General features: G+C 45.2%; 1 protein-coding gene across 1 annotated transcript in view; it reads right to left on the bottom strand.

The window, feature by feature from the left end:
- LOC126195787 (cytochrome P450 4C1-like) overlaps nucleotides 1-15724 on the bottom strand; it is a 195243-nt gene that overhangs the window by 20119 nt on the left and 159400 nt on the right. The window contains exon 5 of the mRNA XM_049934421.1: nucleotides 7813-8013. Coding sequence (XP_049790378.1) covers nucleotides 7813-8013 — 201 coding nt within the window. The remainder of the gene's footprint in view (nucleotides 1-7812; nucleotides 8014-15724) is intronic.

Raw genomic sequence — 15724 nt, 5'->3', positions numbered from 1 at the left:
AAGGGCCGAGCTGCCTAGCCTTGGCGGAAGACGAGCCGTTATACAGACGCTACATCAGTGACTTACGAACTGAATTGTTATCAGTAAACTCTTCCGGGCTAAGTTGCCGTGGTCGATATGTAGAAATTCTTCTCCCTGACGTTTCGTTCTCAACTACGGAGAACATCTTCCGAGGTGAGTCGACGACTGGCTGCTAGGAGCTGGGGCCGCCGCTTATATAGAGATCGTAGGGGGCGCCACCACACGTCACGTGGCGTCGATGTGTAGCTATCTCTGGCTTTCGTCTGTTCTCTCGATTGCTGACGAAATTAGAATGGAAACCTCCAGGATATTACGCAAAGCTAAGCCACCCAGCAGCAATCTGTCTCAAGGGGAAAGGAAGGCATTGCGGGAGATCAATGCAGATAAGAATGTTATTATAGTTGCCGCTGACAAGGGAAATGTTACAGTTTTAATGAATACTGAGGATTATTACAACTAGATCAGTGATCTCCTGGAACCCAGCACATACAAGAAGTTGAAAAAGGATCCCACAACGAATGTGCTGAATGCCACCAATCGTCTGATAAAACAGTCTTCCATTCCTACAGAAGTTAAAAAGTATCTTTGTAAAACGGAGGCTTATCCTCCGAGATTATATGGATTACCAAAGATACATAAACCTGATGTTCCTTTGAGACCAATAGTCAGCGCAATTGGAGCTCCTACCCAAGAACTAGCCAGACACCTTGCCTCTTTGTTACAACCTTACATAGGCAAAACTGAGAGTCATATTAAAAACTCTCTACACTTAATTGAGAAATTGAGGGAAATTACTGTCGGTCCTAATGACATACTTGTCAGTTTTGATATAGTGTCTTTGTTCACGATGGTTCCAGTTGATGAAGCTCTCTCCCATATAGCCGATATGTTCCCTACTGATATAGTAGCCTTGTTCGAACACTGTCTATCCTCAACCTACTTTCAGTACAATGGTGAATTTTATGAACAGGTCGATGGGGTAGCCATGGGAAGCCCCCTAAGTCCCGCAATTGCGAATTTATTCATGGAATATTTTGAACATCAAGCACTGCAGTCGGCCAAAAAAAGCCCCTCGAAGTGGTATCGGTATGTGGATGATACCTTTGTAATATGGAATCATGAGGAAGAAGACTTGAATGATTTTCTGGTACACTTAAATAGCATCAACCCAAAGATTAAATTTACTATGGAGAAGGAGAAGAATGGACAACTTAACTTCTTGGATGTATCAGTTATCAAACGGGCGGATGGGACCTTAGGCCATAAGGTCTACAGGAAAGGTACACATACTGATCGCTACCTCCATAAGAACTCAAACCACCACCCTAGGCAAAAGATGGGGGTCATAAAAACACTAGTGGATAGGGCCAATAAGATTTGTGAACCAGGCTACTTACAAGAAGAACTAAATCATTTACGAATGGCCTTTGCGAAAAATGGTTATACGAAAAACAAGATTAACCGAGCACTTCACCCAAATAGAAAAATGCCTAAAAATAGGAGACAGCAACAACCATCAGCTGGAAAAGTATTTCTTCCGTTCATCCATAATATCACGGATCGCATTGGAAAAGTACTAGCCAAGTTTCAGGTAGAGACCATTTTTAGACCTACTAAGAAAATTAGTGAATGCCTAAGATCAACAAAAGATGTTCGTCACCCCCTAGCCACCCCCGGGGTATATAAAATTCCGTGTAGTTGTGGCATACATAGGAACCACAAAAAGAAGCATCAATACACGGTTGACGGAGCACAAAAGAAACTGTCGCTTGGGACATATCGACAAATCGGCAGTAGCGGAACATGTTTTTAAGGATGGAGATCACGAAATAAAATTTGGTGAAACAAGCGTGCTAGCGAGGACGTCGCACTATTATACACGTATGTATAGAGAGGCAATTGAAATCCACAAACATCAATACAATTTTAATCGTAAAGAAGAAGGATTAAAATTGGATAAGATATGGCGGTCGACGTTGCATCAATCACGTGACAATCGATTGCCTGCAATCGAGAGAACAGACGAAAGCCAGAGATAGCTGCACATCGACGCCACGTGACGTGTGGTGGCGCCCCCTACGATCTCTATATAAGCGGCGGCCCCAGCTCCTAGCAGCCAGTCGTCGACTCACCTCGGAAGATGTTCTCCGTAGTTGAGAACGAAACGTCAGGGAGAAGAATTTCTACATATCGACCACGGCAACTTAGCCCGGAAGAGTTTACTGATAAAGACGCCGGCCGTGAAAGCCTACATGGAATGAATTGTTATGTTTGCACTGAATTTTTATATACCGAAGGACACTGGTTATTTGCATGTCGTCATTTGCTTCTGACATACCTTTGTGAATACACAATGGTAAGTATTGTCAATTCAGTTTACTGTAATGAACTCCATTAACATGATTTGCTTGAATTGTTGTCTAGCGATCCGAGAAAACAGCATCTTGGGCACCCTATATTAGACGAGTGAGCAGGATACTACACTGGCGATGAGTTATAAGAAGAACCCAGTGTCTCGCAGCCACGGAATTTTCTTTTGGGTTTTGCTGGCGCCTTAATTCTCTCTTGTCCTTTCTTTTCAGGGGTATTTACTTGCTTTAACAGTCTCTTAGCGTGTTTATGCTAATCAGTGGCTTCAGGTGGGCGTTGCAGAAATTTTCTTTGCTTTTGTACTTATTTTTCTTGTTTGCCATGTCTGTTTATTGCATTTGTCTCTTCCAACATGCCCACCCCTCCTATCCCACTCCCTGCTCAGGTGCCTCAGCTGCAGGCGTCAGAGGCAATGCAGCTAATGCAGATGTTTCAGTTCCAGACCCAGCACCCAGCAAATATCTACATTGCTAAACACAGTGCAGAAGCTACTGGCCAACGCTGCGTGCCCGATGGAACAAGCAACACCTACAACTATACCGCCTTTTCTCCAGTTTCATGACAAGACAAGGAATGGCTAGAGTGAAAACAACAGTCTGAAGCCCACGTAATTGCTCACAATGTACGAGGTACTGTGAAACACCCCTATTTCTTGTCTACAGTAGGAAGTGCAGTATTCTGCCTCCTACAGAAGTTATTCCCTAACGCCACTCCAAGTGAACTTTCGTATGATCAGGTTGTAGATTCGCTAACGAACTATTACGACCAACAAGTGAATGTGGTAGCAGCAAGGTATCAATTCTTTAATAGCAAAAAACGGTCAGAACAAGCTTATCATGAGTGATTAACAGATTTTCAGGGAATGACGAGGAAGTACAAATTCAAATTCGCATGTGGTCCTTTATATTCAGATGTTACGTTGCATGATGCCATCATGTACAATGTAACTCATGTAAAACTCAGAGAACAGATTCTGAAACAGTCCGATCCACCATTTGAGCAAGTAGGGCAAATACTAGATCAGTGCGATTCAGGTGCCCTGTCGGCCGATAAATTTGGGCAGCCAGCAATTTGTCGGGTTGAGCCCCCTGTTGGTGACCAGCCCGTTTGGCAGTGGCAGCTCGCCACGCCGCGTAAACAACTCTCCACGCCACATAAGCAACGCGCTAAACAGGCAGCTACACAGGCGAACAGAATGAGTCATGCCCTCGGTATTATTCATGGTAGAAGTGCCAAGACTGCTCCTCCCGACAAGCACAGTGTTATGCTTGTGGCAAGAAAGGACATGTACAGTCCGTATGTTTGAAATGGAACAACCATAAAAATTCGGCCCACTCCCAAAAACCTAGTCACAAGGTCCGTGACATTAACGGAGTATGTTCAAAGTCTGCAATGGGCATTAGCAAAACTAGCAAGCAAGCAGTTTCTTCAGTGCTACACCAGTCCAATAAACTTCTTGTTCTTTTGCTTCTTTGTGGGAATCGTATAAATTTTCAATTGGACATGGGTGCCTCTGTTACATTGCTGAATCGTCACACATATGAAATGTGGGATCCCCATGCCTGTCTAAAACCAACACGTAACTGATGGCTTATTATGGACAAGACATTCCCGTTCTTGGAAAATGTATTTTGCCTGCCATGTATCGCTCGCATACATTGACAGTGATTCTTACTGTGCTACAATCACGCGATTGTGAAAACATATTTCGTTTTGATTCATTTGATTGGTTTGGTTTTAACATTGAGAACAACATGTTTGTCAGTGTCTGCATTCCATGCAAAAGCTCTCTGAAAGAATTCCCGGAACTCTTTTCTGAAGGTTTAGGCAAGGCTAACAATTTTGTTGCACATATTACTCTGAAATACAATGCTCAGTTGAAATTTTGCCGGGTCAGAACTGTTCCAGTTGCATTACGGGACGAAGTCGCTGCTGAACTTAAAGAACTGCAAGACAGCGGAGCTACTGCGGCACTACAAGCTTCAAAAATTGATTTGCGCGACCTGTATCTTCAAATACCACTCGATGAATAATCTCAAAGTGTTTGTAGTGAATACTCATTTGGGCTTCTTTAAATGTTTGCGTTTGCCTTTTGACAATGCTTCCGCACCCGCCATTTTCCAATGGTATTTGGAACAGCTGACTGCTCAAGTGCCAAACTGTTCAAACTATTTGGACGATATTGTCTTAGCAGGTTGTACACCTGAAGATTATATTGCAAATTTGCGTACTTTGTTTCGTGTGTTATCTGATGCAGGACTAAAGAGTAAACCTGAGTTGCAGTATCTTGGTCATGTCATAAACAGTCAAGGTGTCCATCCTCTTCAGTCGCATTTGTTAGCCATACGAGATTTGCCATTTCCTCGAAATGTCCCAGAATTGCAGTCAGTCTTAGGGAAAAATGAACTGTTATATTCGGTTTCTACCGAGAGGTGCACAAATCGCAGCTCTATTGCATCGCTTGCGCTGCAAGAATGTCCCCTTTGTGAGGACTGATGAGTGCCAAGTAGCTTTTCAAAAATTGAAAGATGCATTACTCAGTGATCGATGCTGACAAATCAGGTGTATTGTAAGTTGACGCCTCCTCTTACGAAATCGGTGCAGTGCTTTCGCACAGAATTGGCGATAAAGATAGGTCTATTGCTTTCGCATCAAAAGTGTTGTCCAGAGCTCAGTGCAACCATTCACAAATTCAGAAAGAGGCATCGGCTATTGTGTATGGTGTCACCAAATTCCACCACTATTTGTATGGCAGTAAATTCTACTTAGTAACTGATCACAAGCTACTAGAGTCTTGTTTCGTCCGACGAAGCGGTTCCCGCACGAACTGCATAAAAACTTCAAAGATGGGCTTTGTTGTTGTCTCAGTACAGGTACGACAGCTCAACATCATAATGCGGACGGACTTTCTCATCTTCAGATTGGCCCTGATACAGACTTTGACGCTTCTGCTGCTTGTTGTCACATCGATGCTCGGAATTCAGAATTGCTTCAGTCTTTTCCACTGAACTATAGGAAAATTGCACAGGCCACGGAAACTGATTCAGATTTGAACATTTTGTTAGCATACATTCGCACATCTTGGCCTCGTTCCCTGCATAGCATAAAGAACTGTGTAGTGCACCGATGCTTTGAACGTCGGCATAGCTTCGCTATACAGACGGGTGTGATTCTTGTTCAAAATGAAAGTGGACAGTCATGTGTGTTCATCCCTAAAGCTTTCCAAAACGAAGTGTTGCAGTTACTTCATCGAGGACACTGGGGGATTGTTCGTCCGAAACAGCTAGCCTGTCGACACTGTACTTGAGAGGGTATGGACATCCAAATAGAACAGATGACGTCACAGTGTCACGCATGTGCGGAAAATCAGTCCACTCTTCGACAGACATTCTCTCCTTGGCCTAAGTCGCATCACCACGGCAACGTGCGCACAGAGACTTTGCGGGACCTTTTTGGAACACTCGGTGGTTGATTGTGGTTAACTCATATAGCAAGTTTCCTTTTGCTGTGCCAGTGAACTCGACAACTTCACGTAGCACAATTCAGGTGCTGTTCTTTATTTTTTGCCTCGATGGCTTACCTGAAGTCATAGTGTCAGACGATGGCCCTCAGTTCACGTCAAATTAATTTGAAACATTTTGTGAACGCAATGGCGTACAGCACCTAACTATTGCACAGTTCTGTCTACAGTCAAACGGCGAGGCGGAACGTTTTGTCAGAACCTTCAAGTGACAGATGTTCAAAGTTCGCTCCGCATACACTAGGGATCAAGCATTGCAGCTGTTTCTCGCCTCCTGTCGTTCGCACCGACCAGATGGACCATCGCCGGCGGAACTGCTTCACGGCCGCCGCCATCGGACACTGCTCCACCTGCTCCACCATCCTCAGCATCCGGCGCCGAAGGAAGGCCGTAAGCATAGCTTCGCACCGCGTGATGTTGTGTGTTACAGGTTTTTTATCGGCAGCAGACGGTGGGCGCGAGGCGAGATCGTCCATCGACTTGGAGCTCGCATGTGTCTCATTTCAGGTCCAGACGGAATGTAGCGCCGGCATCACAATCAACTTCGCCACTGTCTCGTGCACGTTGATCCTTCTGTCTCTCTTCCCCCAAATACACGGATCCCGAGGACACCGCGGCCACAGCAGCCGCCAAAGGGTGTCATCACGACACCTCTGCACGATCCCACGGAGACGGAGCCTCCGCCTGCTCCGCCTCATCTCGTCCTACCGACGGAGCTGGACCCACCCGCAGCGCAGCAGCCGACGCCTTCCACATCTGGTTATTGACCTCAGGAGGTGGACGCATACCCTTCTGGTCTTTTTCCGGGGGACGTCTCTGCCAGAGCGAAGGCTGCATGGCGTGGTACGGCCGGAACCTTCATGTCCGCTGGAAGCCACAGCTTCCAGTCCAGCGAAGGAGAGGGGCGGGCGGGGGGGGGGGGCGAGGAATCTTCCGGTGTAACGACAAGCGCCGGCGCGACGATGAAGAACGGAAGAGCAGAGAGGGCTGTCAGACGACGTCAGCCAATAGCACGCTGACTAGGACGCCACCACGATAGGAGCGGCATCTACCCGAAGAGAACGTAAGCTCCGCGCCAGCGTAGCTGCTTCCGGAGTAGAAGACGACCCGCCATACAAACGCTACAGGAGTGACGTATTAACTGAATTGTTTTGCTTGCATTGAACTTGTACATACCAAAGGCTTTGATTAATTTCATGTTGTCATTTGCTTGCGACATACCTTTGTGAATACGGAAAGTTAAATATCGTCAAATCAACTTACTGTAATAAACTGCATTAATACGATTTGCTTGAACTGTTGTTTGGAGATCCGAGAAAACTGCTTCCCAGGCACCCTATATTGGACGAGCGGGCAGGATACTACACAACTGCCTCAGACCGAGACTGAGATCGCACTACACTCTCTCTGCGCCTTCCAAAGATTATTCTCTTCTCATGGGAGAAGGTCTCTGCAAACTGTGGCGAGCTCGGTAGTTGCACACATGCTTTGAAGCTGAGAGATTTTCCCATCATACAGTATTCTCAAAGTGAAACATCATTTATGGTTGTGTCATTATGATTATTTCTATACTGTAGAATAGTTAATTTATGATACAGGCTACAGTCATAGCATTCTCCTTGAAGTTATGAAGTGTGAGTAATTATTAAATGCTCTGTCATTTAATAAAATCACGACATCATTAATAATTTCATTTTTTTGTTTATCTGAATGATAAGATAAGAACAAGTTGTATTTTGTGACGATAAGTGAAGAAACTGCTTAATTTTGTATGGTTGAGATTTGGTAAAATCGACAGTAAAATATATTCTCCAGAACTAGTAGGAAACTATCCCTGAAATTAACTATAAAATTAAAAAGGAAAGAATCGTTAAAATCAAGGAAATTAAATCCATAAATACCTTCATAATGGCGTCGATGACTTTCAGCTGGGAAAGGTCTGCAGTGGTGACAGGTCGTAGGTAGTCGCCCCCAGTTCCAAAACAGTCGTCCAACTCGCGCTGTGCCAAGTCCTGCCATTCCGGGTAGAGTCCCAGCGCACACAGCACGTAGCCCATCGAGCAAGAAGTCGTCTCGATGGCAGAAATGGTTAGTGTTATCGCCTGCGAAAAGAAAACAGAGATGAGGATGAAAGCTTCACTTTGTTAATAGACTTTTCGTGAGCAGACGATACTAAATCTACGCATTTGCAGGGTTTTTGTGTCATTTAATAGATTGTGAGTATTGGCCTCTGAACTTTTCGGGTCATGTCGCCTACTTCGTAACATTTAGACACGTGAAGCAAACGACCTTTCTCGGATGAGGCACTTGGCGATTTAACATCTCACTAGTGCATGACAACGGACTAAAACAGGAGATTGAAGAAATGGCGGCCAAATGTCTCCCATTTCAGTCAAGATACAAAGAACGGATTCTATGGTGGGTTCAGTGCGTTGAATCACAAAGGAAGCACGTCTTAATACTACTACTCCTGCTTGCACGACCTGTATGGCAACCGATCTGATCTGACTAATCACGTATCAGATATAAAACGTATGAAATCGAATATAACTGCTTCACCTCGGAGATATTTAGGCGAATAAGGAAACGGAATATGGATGACATTGTGCAGGAACGCACTTCCTTATTACACATCGTCAGGAACTAATTAACAATCTGGGAGACGATGAAGATATGGTATACAAATTGCGATCAAACGTTACGCATGAAGTTCTGTGTACGGTTCGGTATAATACAAGACATTGACTTGGAGGTCGGTAAGGAATTTCTGTCAAATATCCCAATCACAGTTAATCTTGCAATGATACAGAATTCTTCGGGAATGTATCTCGTGAGGAAATGAAAACCGTAACCAAAGAAGCGCTGCGAGGAAAATCAACTGGCGTAGATGGCGTCCCACTAGAATTTTATGTGGGTGTGACATAACTGGCATACCGATGAGAGAAATATACAGTGAACTAACAGACAAGCCCCTCGCATCCACATTTACAGAAGGGAGGTAAGCCACACAATGGAAATATCTTACGCCTTGTAGCTACAAATATGCCCGACCTTATCGACGGTATCAGTATAGAAACGGGAATCAGCTATCACGATGTCACCGCGCGGGGTAGCCGCGCTGTCTGCGGCGACTTGTCACGGTTCGTGCGACTCCCGCCGACGGAGGTTCGAGTCAGTCCTCGGGCATGGACGTGTGTATTGTCCTCAGCGTAAGTTAGGTTAAGTAATGTGTAAGCCTGGGGACCGATGACCTCAGCAGTTTGGTCGCATAGGAATTTACCACAATTTTCCAATTTTTCCTATCATGATATTATTACAGCAACTATGTTACGAAAGTTAATAAATCACTCAAGAAGGCTACGAGAGTGTTTCTGCTATAGAGCAGATAAGCAGTTATTAACATGTCACTTAGACAGTGAATTAGCATCACTTAGTTCCAGTCAGATGAATGTAAAAGAACTATGGGCAAAGTTAAAGCAGACTGTAAATCGTAGTCTATAGAGTTATCTGCTCAGTAAGTGGTTAAAGGATGGAAAAGACCTACCATGGTTTAATAAGGAAATTCGGCGGATGCTCAGGAAGCAGAGGCTGTTTAACTCTCGGTTTAAATGGGACCGTATAAATGACGACAAGCGAAGGTTAGTAGAGATTCGTGCGTCTGTGAAAAGATCTATGTGCGAAGCATACAACAACTACCACCGTCACACCTGAGCAAAAGATGTGGCAGAGAACCAGAGAAAATTCCGGTCGTACGTAAAATCGCTGAGTGGGTCTAAAGCTTCCGTTCAGTCCCTTGTTGACCAGTCTGGTGTGGCAGCTGAACATAGCAAAACGAAAGCCGAAATTTTTAATTTCACATTCAAGAAATCGTGCACACAGGAGAATCGTACAAACATACCGTAATTGGACCATCGGACAGATTCCCATGTGGATAACACGATAATAAGCTTACCTGGCATAAAGAAACAACTGAAGTTCGATTTTATAAAGAGTACTCTACGGCACTGGCCTTTACCTGGCTTGCATTAATCGCGAATCTGTCGCCCAGTGCAAAGTTCCAAGCGTCTGGAAAGAAAAGCAAACGACTCCAGTAAAAGAAGGGTAAAAGAACGGACTCGCAAAATAACAGACCAGTATTCCTAGCTTCTGTTTTCTGCAGAATCCTTGAACATATTATCAGTTCGAATATAATAAACTTTCTTGAGACTGAGAAGCTTATATGCACGATTCAGCACGGTTTTAGAAAGTGTCGTTCGTGCGAAACTCAGTTTTTCCTTTTCTCACATGATGTACTGACAATTTCGGATGAAGTTCAACAGTCAGGTTCCATATTTCTAGATTTCCGGAGAGCATTTTACACGGTGCCCCAGTGCAGGCTGTTAATGAAGGTACGAGAATATGCAACAAGTTCACAGGTAAGTGAGTGGCTCGAAGACCTCTTAAATAACAGATCCCAGTGTGTTGTCCTCGACGGCAAGTGTTCATCAGAGACAAGGGCATCGTCATGACTGCCCCACGGAAATGTGATAGGACCGCTATTGTTCTCTATATACATAAATGATTTGGTTGACAGGGTGTTCTCTGATGATGCCATAGTGTGCAGTAAGGTGTCGAAGTTGAGTGACTGTAGGAAGATACAAGATGGTTAGACAAAATTTCCGGTTGGTGTGATGAATAGCAGCTAGCCCTACGTGTAGAAAATGTAATATACTGCTGATAAATAGGAAGATCAAGCCTGTAATGTTCTGATACAGTATCACTAGTGCCCTGCTTGACACAGTCAAGCCGTTCAAATATATGGGCGTAACACTGAAAAGTGAAATGAGGTCGAACGAGTGTGTGAGAACTGTGGCAGGGAAGGCGAATGGCCGACTTCGGTTTATTTGGAGAATTTTAGGAAAGAGGGGTTCACCTGTAAAGGAGACCCCATACAGGACTCTGTGACAACCTAGTCTTGAGCTCTGCTCGAATGTTTGGGATCCATACCATGTCGGATTGAAAGAAGAAATCGAAGCAGTTCAGAGGCGGGCTACCAGATTTGTTACCAGTAGATTCGAACAACGCAAAGTTTTACGGAGATGCCTCTGGAACTCAATGGGAATCCCTGGAGGGTAGGTGACGTTCACTTCGACAAGAACTATTGAGAAAATTTAGAGAATTGCCGAAGAATTCTACTACCACCAACATACGTCGCGCTTAAGGACCACGACGACAAAATACGAAAAATTAGTGCTATATGGAGGCATACAAGGCAGTCGTTTTTCCCTCCTCTATTTGCGAGTGCAACAGGAAAGGAAATGACTAGTAGTGGTACAGGGTAGCCTCCGCCATGCACCGTACGGTGGCTTACGGAGTACCTGTGCAGATGTAGATGTAGATAGAGATAATTATTCCTAAAACGTCAAAAAGTGAGAGGTCGCAAGATTTTAGCCTAGTAACACTTCCTAGTGGCTACTTTAAAATAATTTCATGCACAATAAACACCAGATTAAACCCAGTCATGAAAAATATTTAATTGGGCCATATCAGATTAGTGCCCAAATAGGACTATGAATGTGATTCTTGAGTTTCTCCCGGCGTATTTGATAATCAAAATATCCACGGTTGTGCTGCCGGTCTATAGTGTCCAACGGGCACAATATTTCGGCGATCATACATGTCGTTATCATCAGGTGAACTGACGGACTGAGCTCCTGTGAACGTGCCGGCACGGAGATCCGTACGCTATGGCTGCTCAGAGGGAACTGCGCTCGGCCCTAGGTCATGGGGTGTATCGGAAGACAACGCACACTGATCTGTATTTGCACGCAGACAGATGCCACCACCCTTCACAGAGGAATGGGGTACTTAAAACTCTAGTACATAGGGCGCGCACTATCTCTGACGCAGAGAGTCTACCCCAGGAATTGGAACATCTGAGAACTGTATTTCGGAAAAATGGGTACTCAGAGTGGCAAATTCAACGTGCTCTCCGCCCAACCACTGCAGCACAACCTGTTGAGATGGATGAAGTCACGAGGGAGGAGGTAGGCACTGCATTTATTCCATACACAGGCGCACTCTCGGGGAAAATCGCCCGCATTCTGAAGAAACACCGGGTCGGAACTGTATTTTGTCCTCCGAATAAAACTCGTGCACTGGTGGGGAGCGCCAAAGATGACCTCTGTTTGAGGAAGGCCGGCGTGTACCAGATTCCGTGACAATGTGGCAAGTCGTATATTGGTCAGACGATGCGTACCGTCGAGGATCGATGCCGTGAACACCAGAGGTACACTCGACTGATGTATCCGAGCAAGTCGGCGGTCGCTGAACATTGTTTGTCGGAAAATCACGCTATGGAGTACGACCGCACGAGGATTCTGGTACAGACGTCGAGATACTGGGACAGCGTTGTTAGAGAGGCCATCGAAATTCGCACCAATGACGACCTCATAAACCGTGACTGTGGCTATAATCTTAGCAAGGCCTGGGAACCAGCGATTGGGTTAATCAAGAGTAAATCGAGCAAACGTACAGTTGTGACGACCACGGCGGACAGAGCCATCACACCGACGTCATCTCAGACGCCGTCGCAATCTGATCCACCGCGCGACCGTGGCGCGAGGCGTGGACGGCGGAGGGAGCGCGCCTCGGGCGGAGGGTATTTAAATCGGCCGCCGCCGCGGCCGAACCCAGTTACCTCTAAGCAGCCATAGTGTATGGATCTCCGTGCCGGCACGTTCACAGGAGCTCAGTCCGTCAGTTCACCTGATGATGGCGACATGTATGATCGCCGAAATATTGTGCCCGTTGGACACTATAGACCGGCAGCACACCCGTGGATATTTTGAGGACTATGAATGATTGATACGCCTTGCGAATGTAGATATATTATTAATTTAACGTGGATATGTCAAATGGTAGCTAGCATTAATGTTTTTAGATTTTAATAAAGCATTTCACAGATCAGTCACGAATTTTTAGTCAGAACTACACACATCAAAAATAGTTATGCAACACTCCAGTTCCCAGAACTCCTGAAGATAGACGTTGACTGTGAATATTGTATCACAGACACACTCCTTTTGACTGTTCAGAGACGTCACTAATCCCGCCCAAAGATGTTCAAATGTCTCTGAGCGCTATGGGACTTAACATCTGAAGTCATCAGTCCCCTAGAACTCAGAACTACTTAAACCTAACTAACCTAAGGACATCACACACACCTATGCCCGAGGCAGGATTCGAACCTACGACTGTAGCGGTCGGGCTGTTCCAGACTAAAGCGCTTAGAACCGCTAGGCCACAACAATGATGTAAACCCCATGCATGAGCAGTGCCTATTAGACGGAGGGGGTCCGACAGCGGATCGGTTCTAGTCGTTCCACCAGGAAGGAGGTACACGGCTCGTGTTGTCTGTGTTCAACCATGCCTAGACGGTCAGCACCGCGGTTCGAATGCGTCCGCATTGTTACTTTGTACCACGAAGGGCTCTCAACAAGGGAGGTGTCCAGGCTCGTCGGAGTGAACCAAAGCGATGTTGTTCGGACATGGAGGAGTTACAGAGAGACAGGAACTATCGATGACACGCCTCGCTCAGGCCGCCCAAGGATGGATGACCGCTACCTACGGATTATGGCTCGTAGGAAGCCAGACAGTAACGCCACCATGTTGAATAATGCTTTTCATGCAACGACAGGACGTCGTGTTACGACTCACACTGTGCGCAATAGGCTGCGTGATGCGAAACTTCACTCCCGACGTCCATGGCGACGAATGGCGATTTTCAACCACGACACCATGCAGCGCGGAGCAGATGGGTCCAACAACATGCCGAATGGACGGCTCAGGACTGGTATCACGTTCTCTTCCCCGATGAGCGTCGCATACGCCTTCAACCAGACAATCGTCGGAGGCGTGTTTGGAGGCAACCTGGTCAGGCTGAACGACTTAGACACACTGTCCAGCGAGTGCAGCGAGGTTCCCTGCTGTTTTGGGGTGGCATTATGCGGGGCCTTCGTACGCCGCTGGTGGTCATGGAAGGCGGCGTAACGGCTGTACGATACGTGAATACCATCCTCTGACCGATAGTGCAACCATATCGGCAGCATAATGACGAGGCATTCGTCTTCATGCACGACGATTCGCGCCCCCATCGTGCACACATTGTGAATGACTTCCTTCAGGATAACGACCTCGCTCGACAAGACTGGCCAGCATGCTCTCCAGACATGAACACTATCGAACATGGCTGGGAGAAATTGAAAAGGGCTGTTTATAGACGACGTGACTCACCAACCACTTTGATGGATCTACGGCGAATCGCCGTTGAGGAATGGGGCGATGTGGACCAACCGTGCCTTGATGAACCTGTGGATAGTAGGCCACAACGAATACAGTCATCCATCAATGCAAGAGCACGTGCTACTGGGTATTAGAGGTACCGGTGGGTACAGCAATCTGGACACCACCTCTGAAGGTATCGCTATATGGTGGTACAACATGCAATGTGTGGTTTTGATGAGCAATAAAAAGGGCGGAAATGATGTTTACGTAAATCTCTATTCCAATTTTCTGTACAGGTTCAGGAATTCTCGGAACAGAGGTGATGCAAAACATTTTTGATGTCTGTGAGAATATGTGGTTGCTGACGGATTTTTCCAGATTATTCGGAAACGTATGCGTGGAACCTTTTCAAGGATCACTAATTATTGGCCAGTTAACTAGGTCAATACAGGTCAGACAATCAGTTCAATAGCAACATTATATGCCTCTGATGTGGAACTCTTCCTTTGGGATTTGCACTCGGCTTTAACAGCTCTGCAAGTATTTAACATCAAAAAGTAAGTCATGCTAATATAAACGACGTGTTATTATAAACACAAAGGAAGAACTGCAACAACTCAGACGAATTCATTCAAAATATACTACTTCTTCTAGGGCAGAGCTTAGTCTTCAAAAATCTCACGTAATTCATCTAGCCCCATAAAGCAATAAGGCAAAGTCAATGTGGCTCGAGATAACAACAGGAAGATTTCAACTAGGGATGTTTTTAATAACACTGAAACAACGTAATCTATTTCAACATTTAGATTTGAATCACAAGTTACACGTAGAGAAAATTCTGATACAAATGAATGGAAATTAGAGCACTGGAGTAGAATAATTGCGACACTTTTTATGTTGATGTAAACCGCTCTGTTAGTCACTAGTATTTAGCGTCTGTAAAGTGCATGTTGTGCGGAGGTCCACTTCAAACGCTTTCTTTCTCACCATACTTATCCATATTTTGCTTAATATTTCAAGTCGATTACCATTACTTTGATTATTTCTATCAACGAACGAAGAAATGTCATTTCTCACCGCTGGAGTTGAAAATGGAGAAACGTTGACACAGTCACACTTATCTTCTGAACTGACTACCTCAGACTGAATCCAGCTTTGCTATTTTACTTTGAAAAATGATGTAATTGAAGGCTGCATAGGTCTTTTTTGAGCTTCTGGCTCCATGATAGTCACAAAAAAGGGTCAATAAACATGTGAAATTATCAGCGTTGAAATATTGCCATGTTGTAGGGATAAAATAATCCTGAATACTGTATTTTAAACAGTCCAGTCAACGAAGGAGAATTAGGGGAGTAATTTGCGTGGTCGCAATTTTTTTACAGTGGTAATGGGAGTGTCATGAACAACATACTAAAAATCCTGATGGGCTGGGTGTGAGCGTGGGAAGTTCACAGTGGGGCGAGTATGGGTCACTTTTAAGGTTTTTCTTGAACGTCTCTAAAACCGCGGCATCCACCGAAAATGTTCCCTGTATGAACGAACCTACAT

Source organism: Schistocerca nitens, chromosome 7, assembly GCF_023898315.1.
Source record: "Schistocerca nitens isolate TAMUIC-IGC-003100 chromosome 7, iqSchNite1.1, whole genome shotgun sequence".
In the NCBI taxonomy this organism is placed as follows: domain Eukaryota; kingdom Metazoa; phylum Arthropoda; class Insecta; order Orthoptera; family Acrididae; genus Schistocerca; species Schistocerca nitens.
The sequence above is the reverse complement of the archived record's forward strand: the minus strand, read 5'-3'. Positions and strand labels throughout refer to the sequence as shown.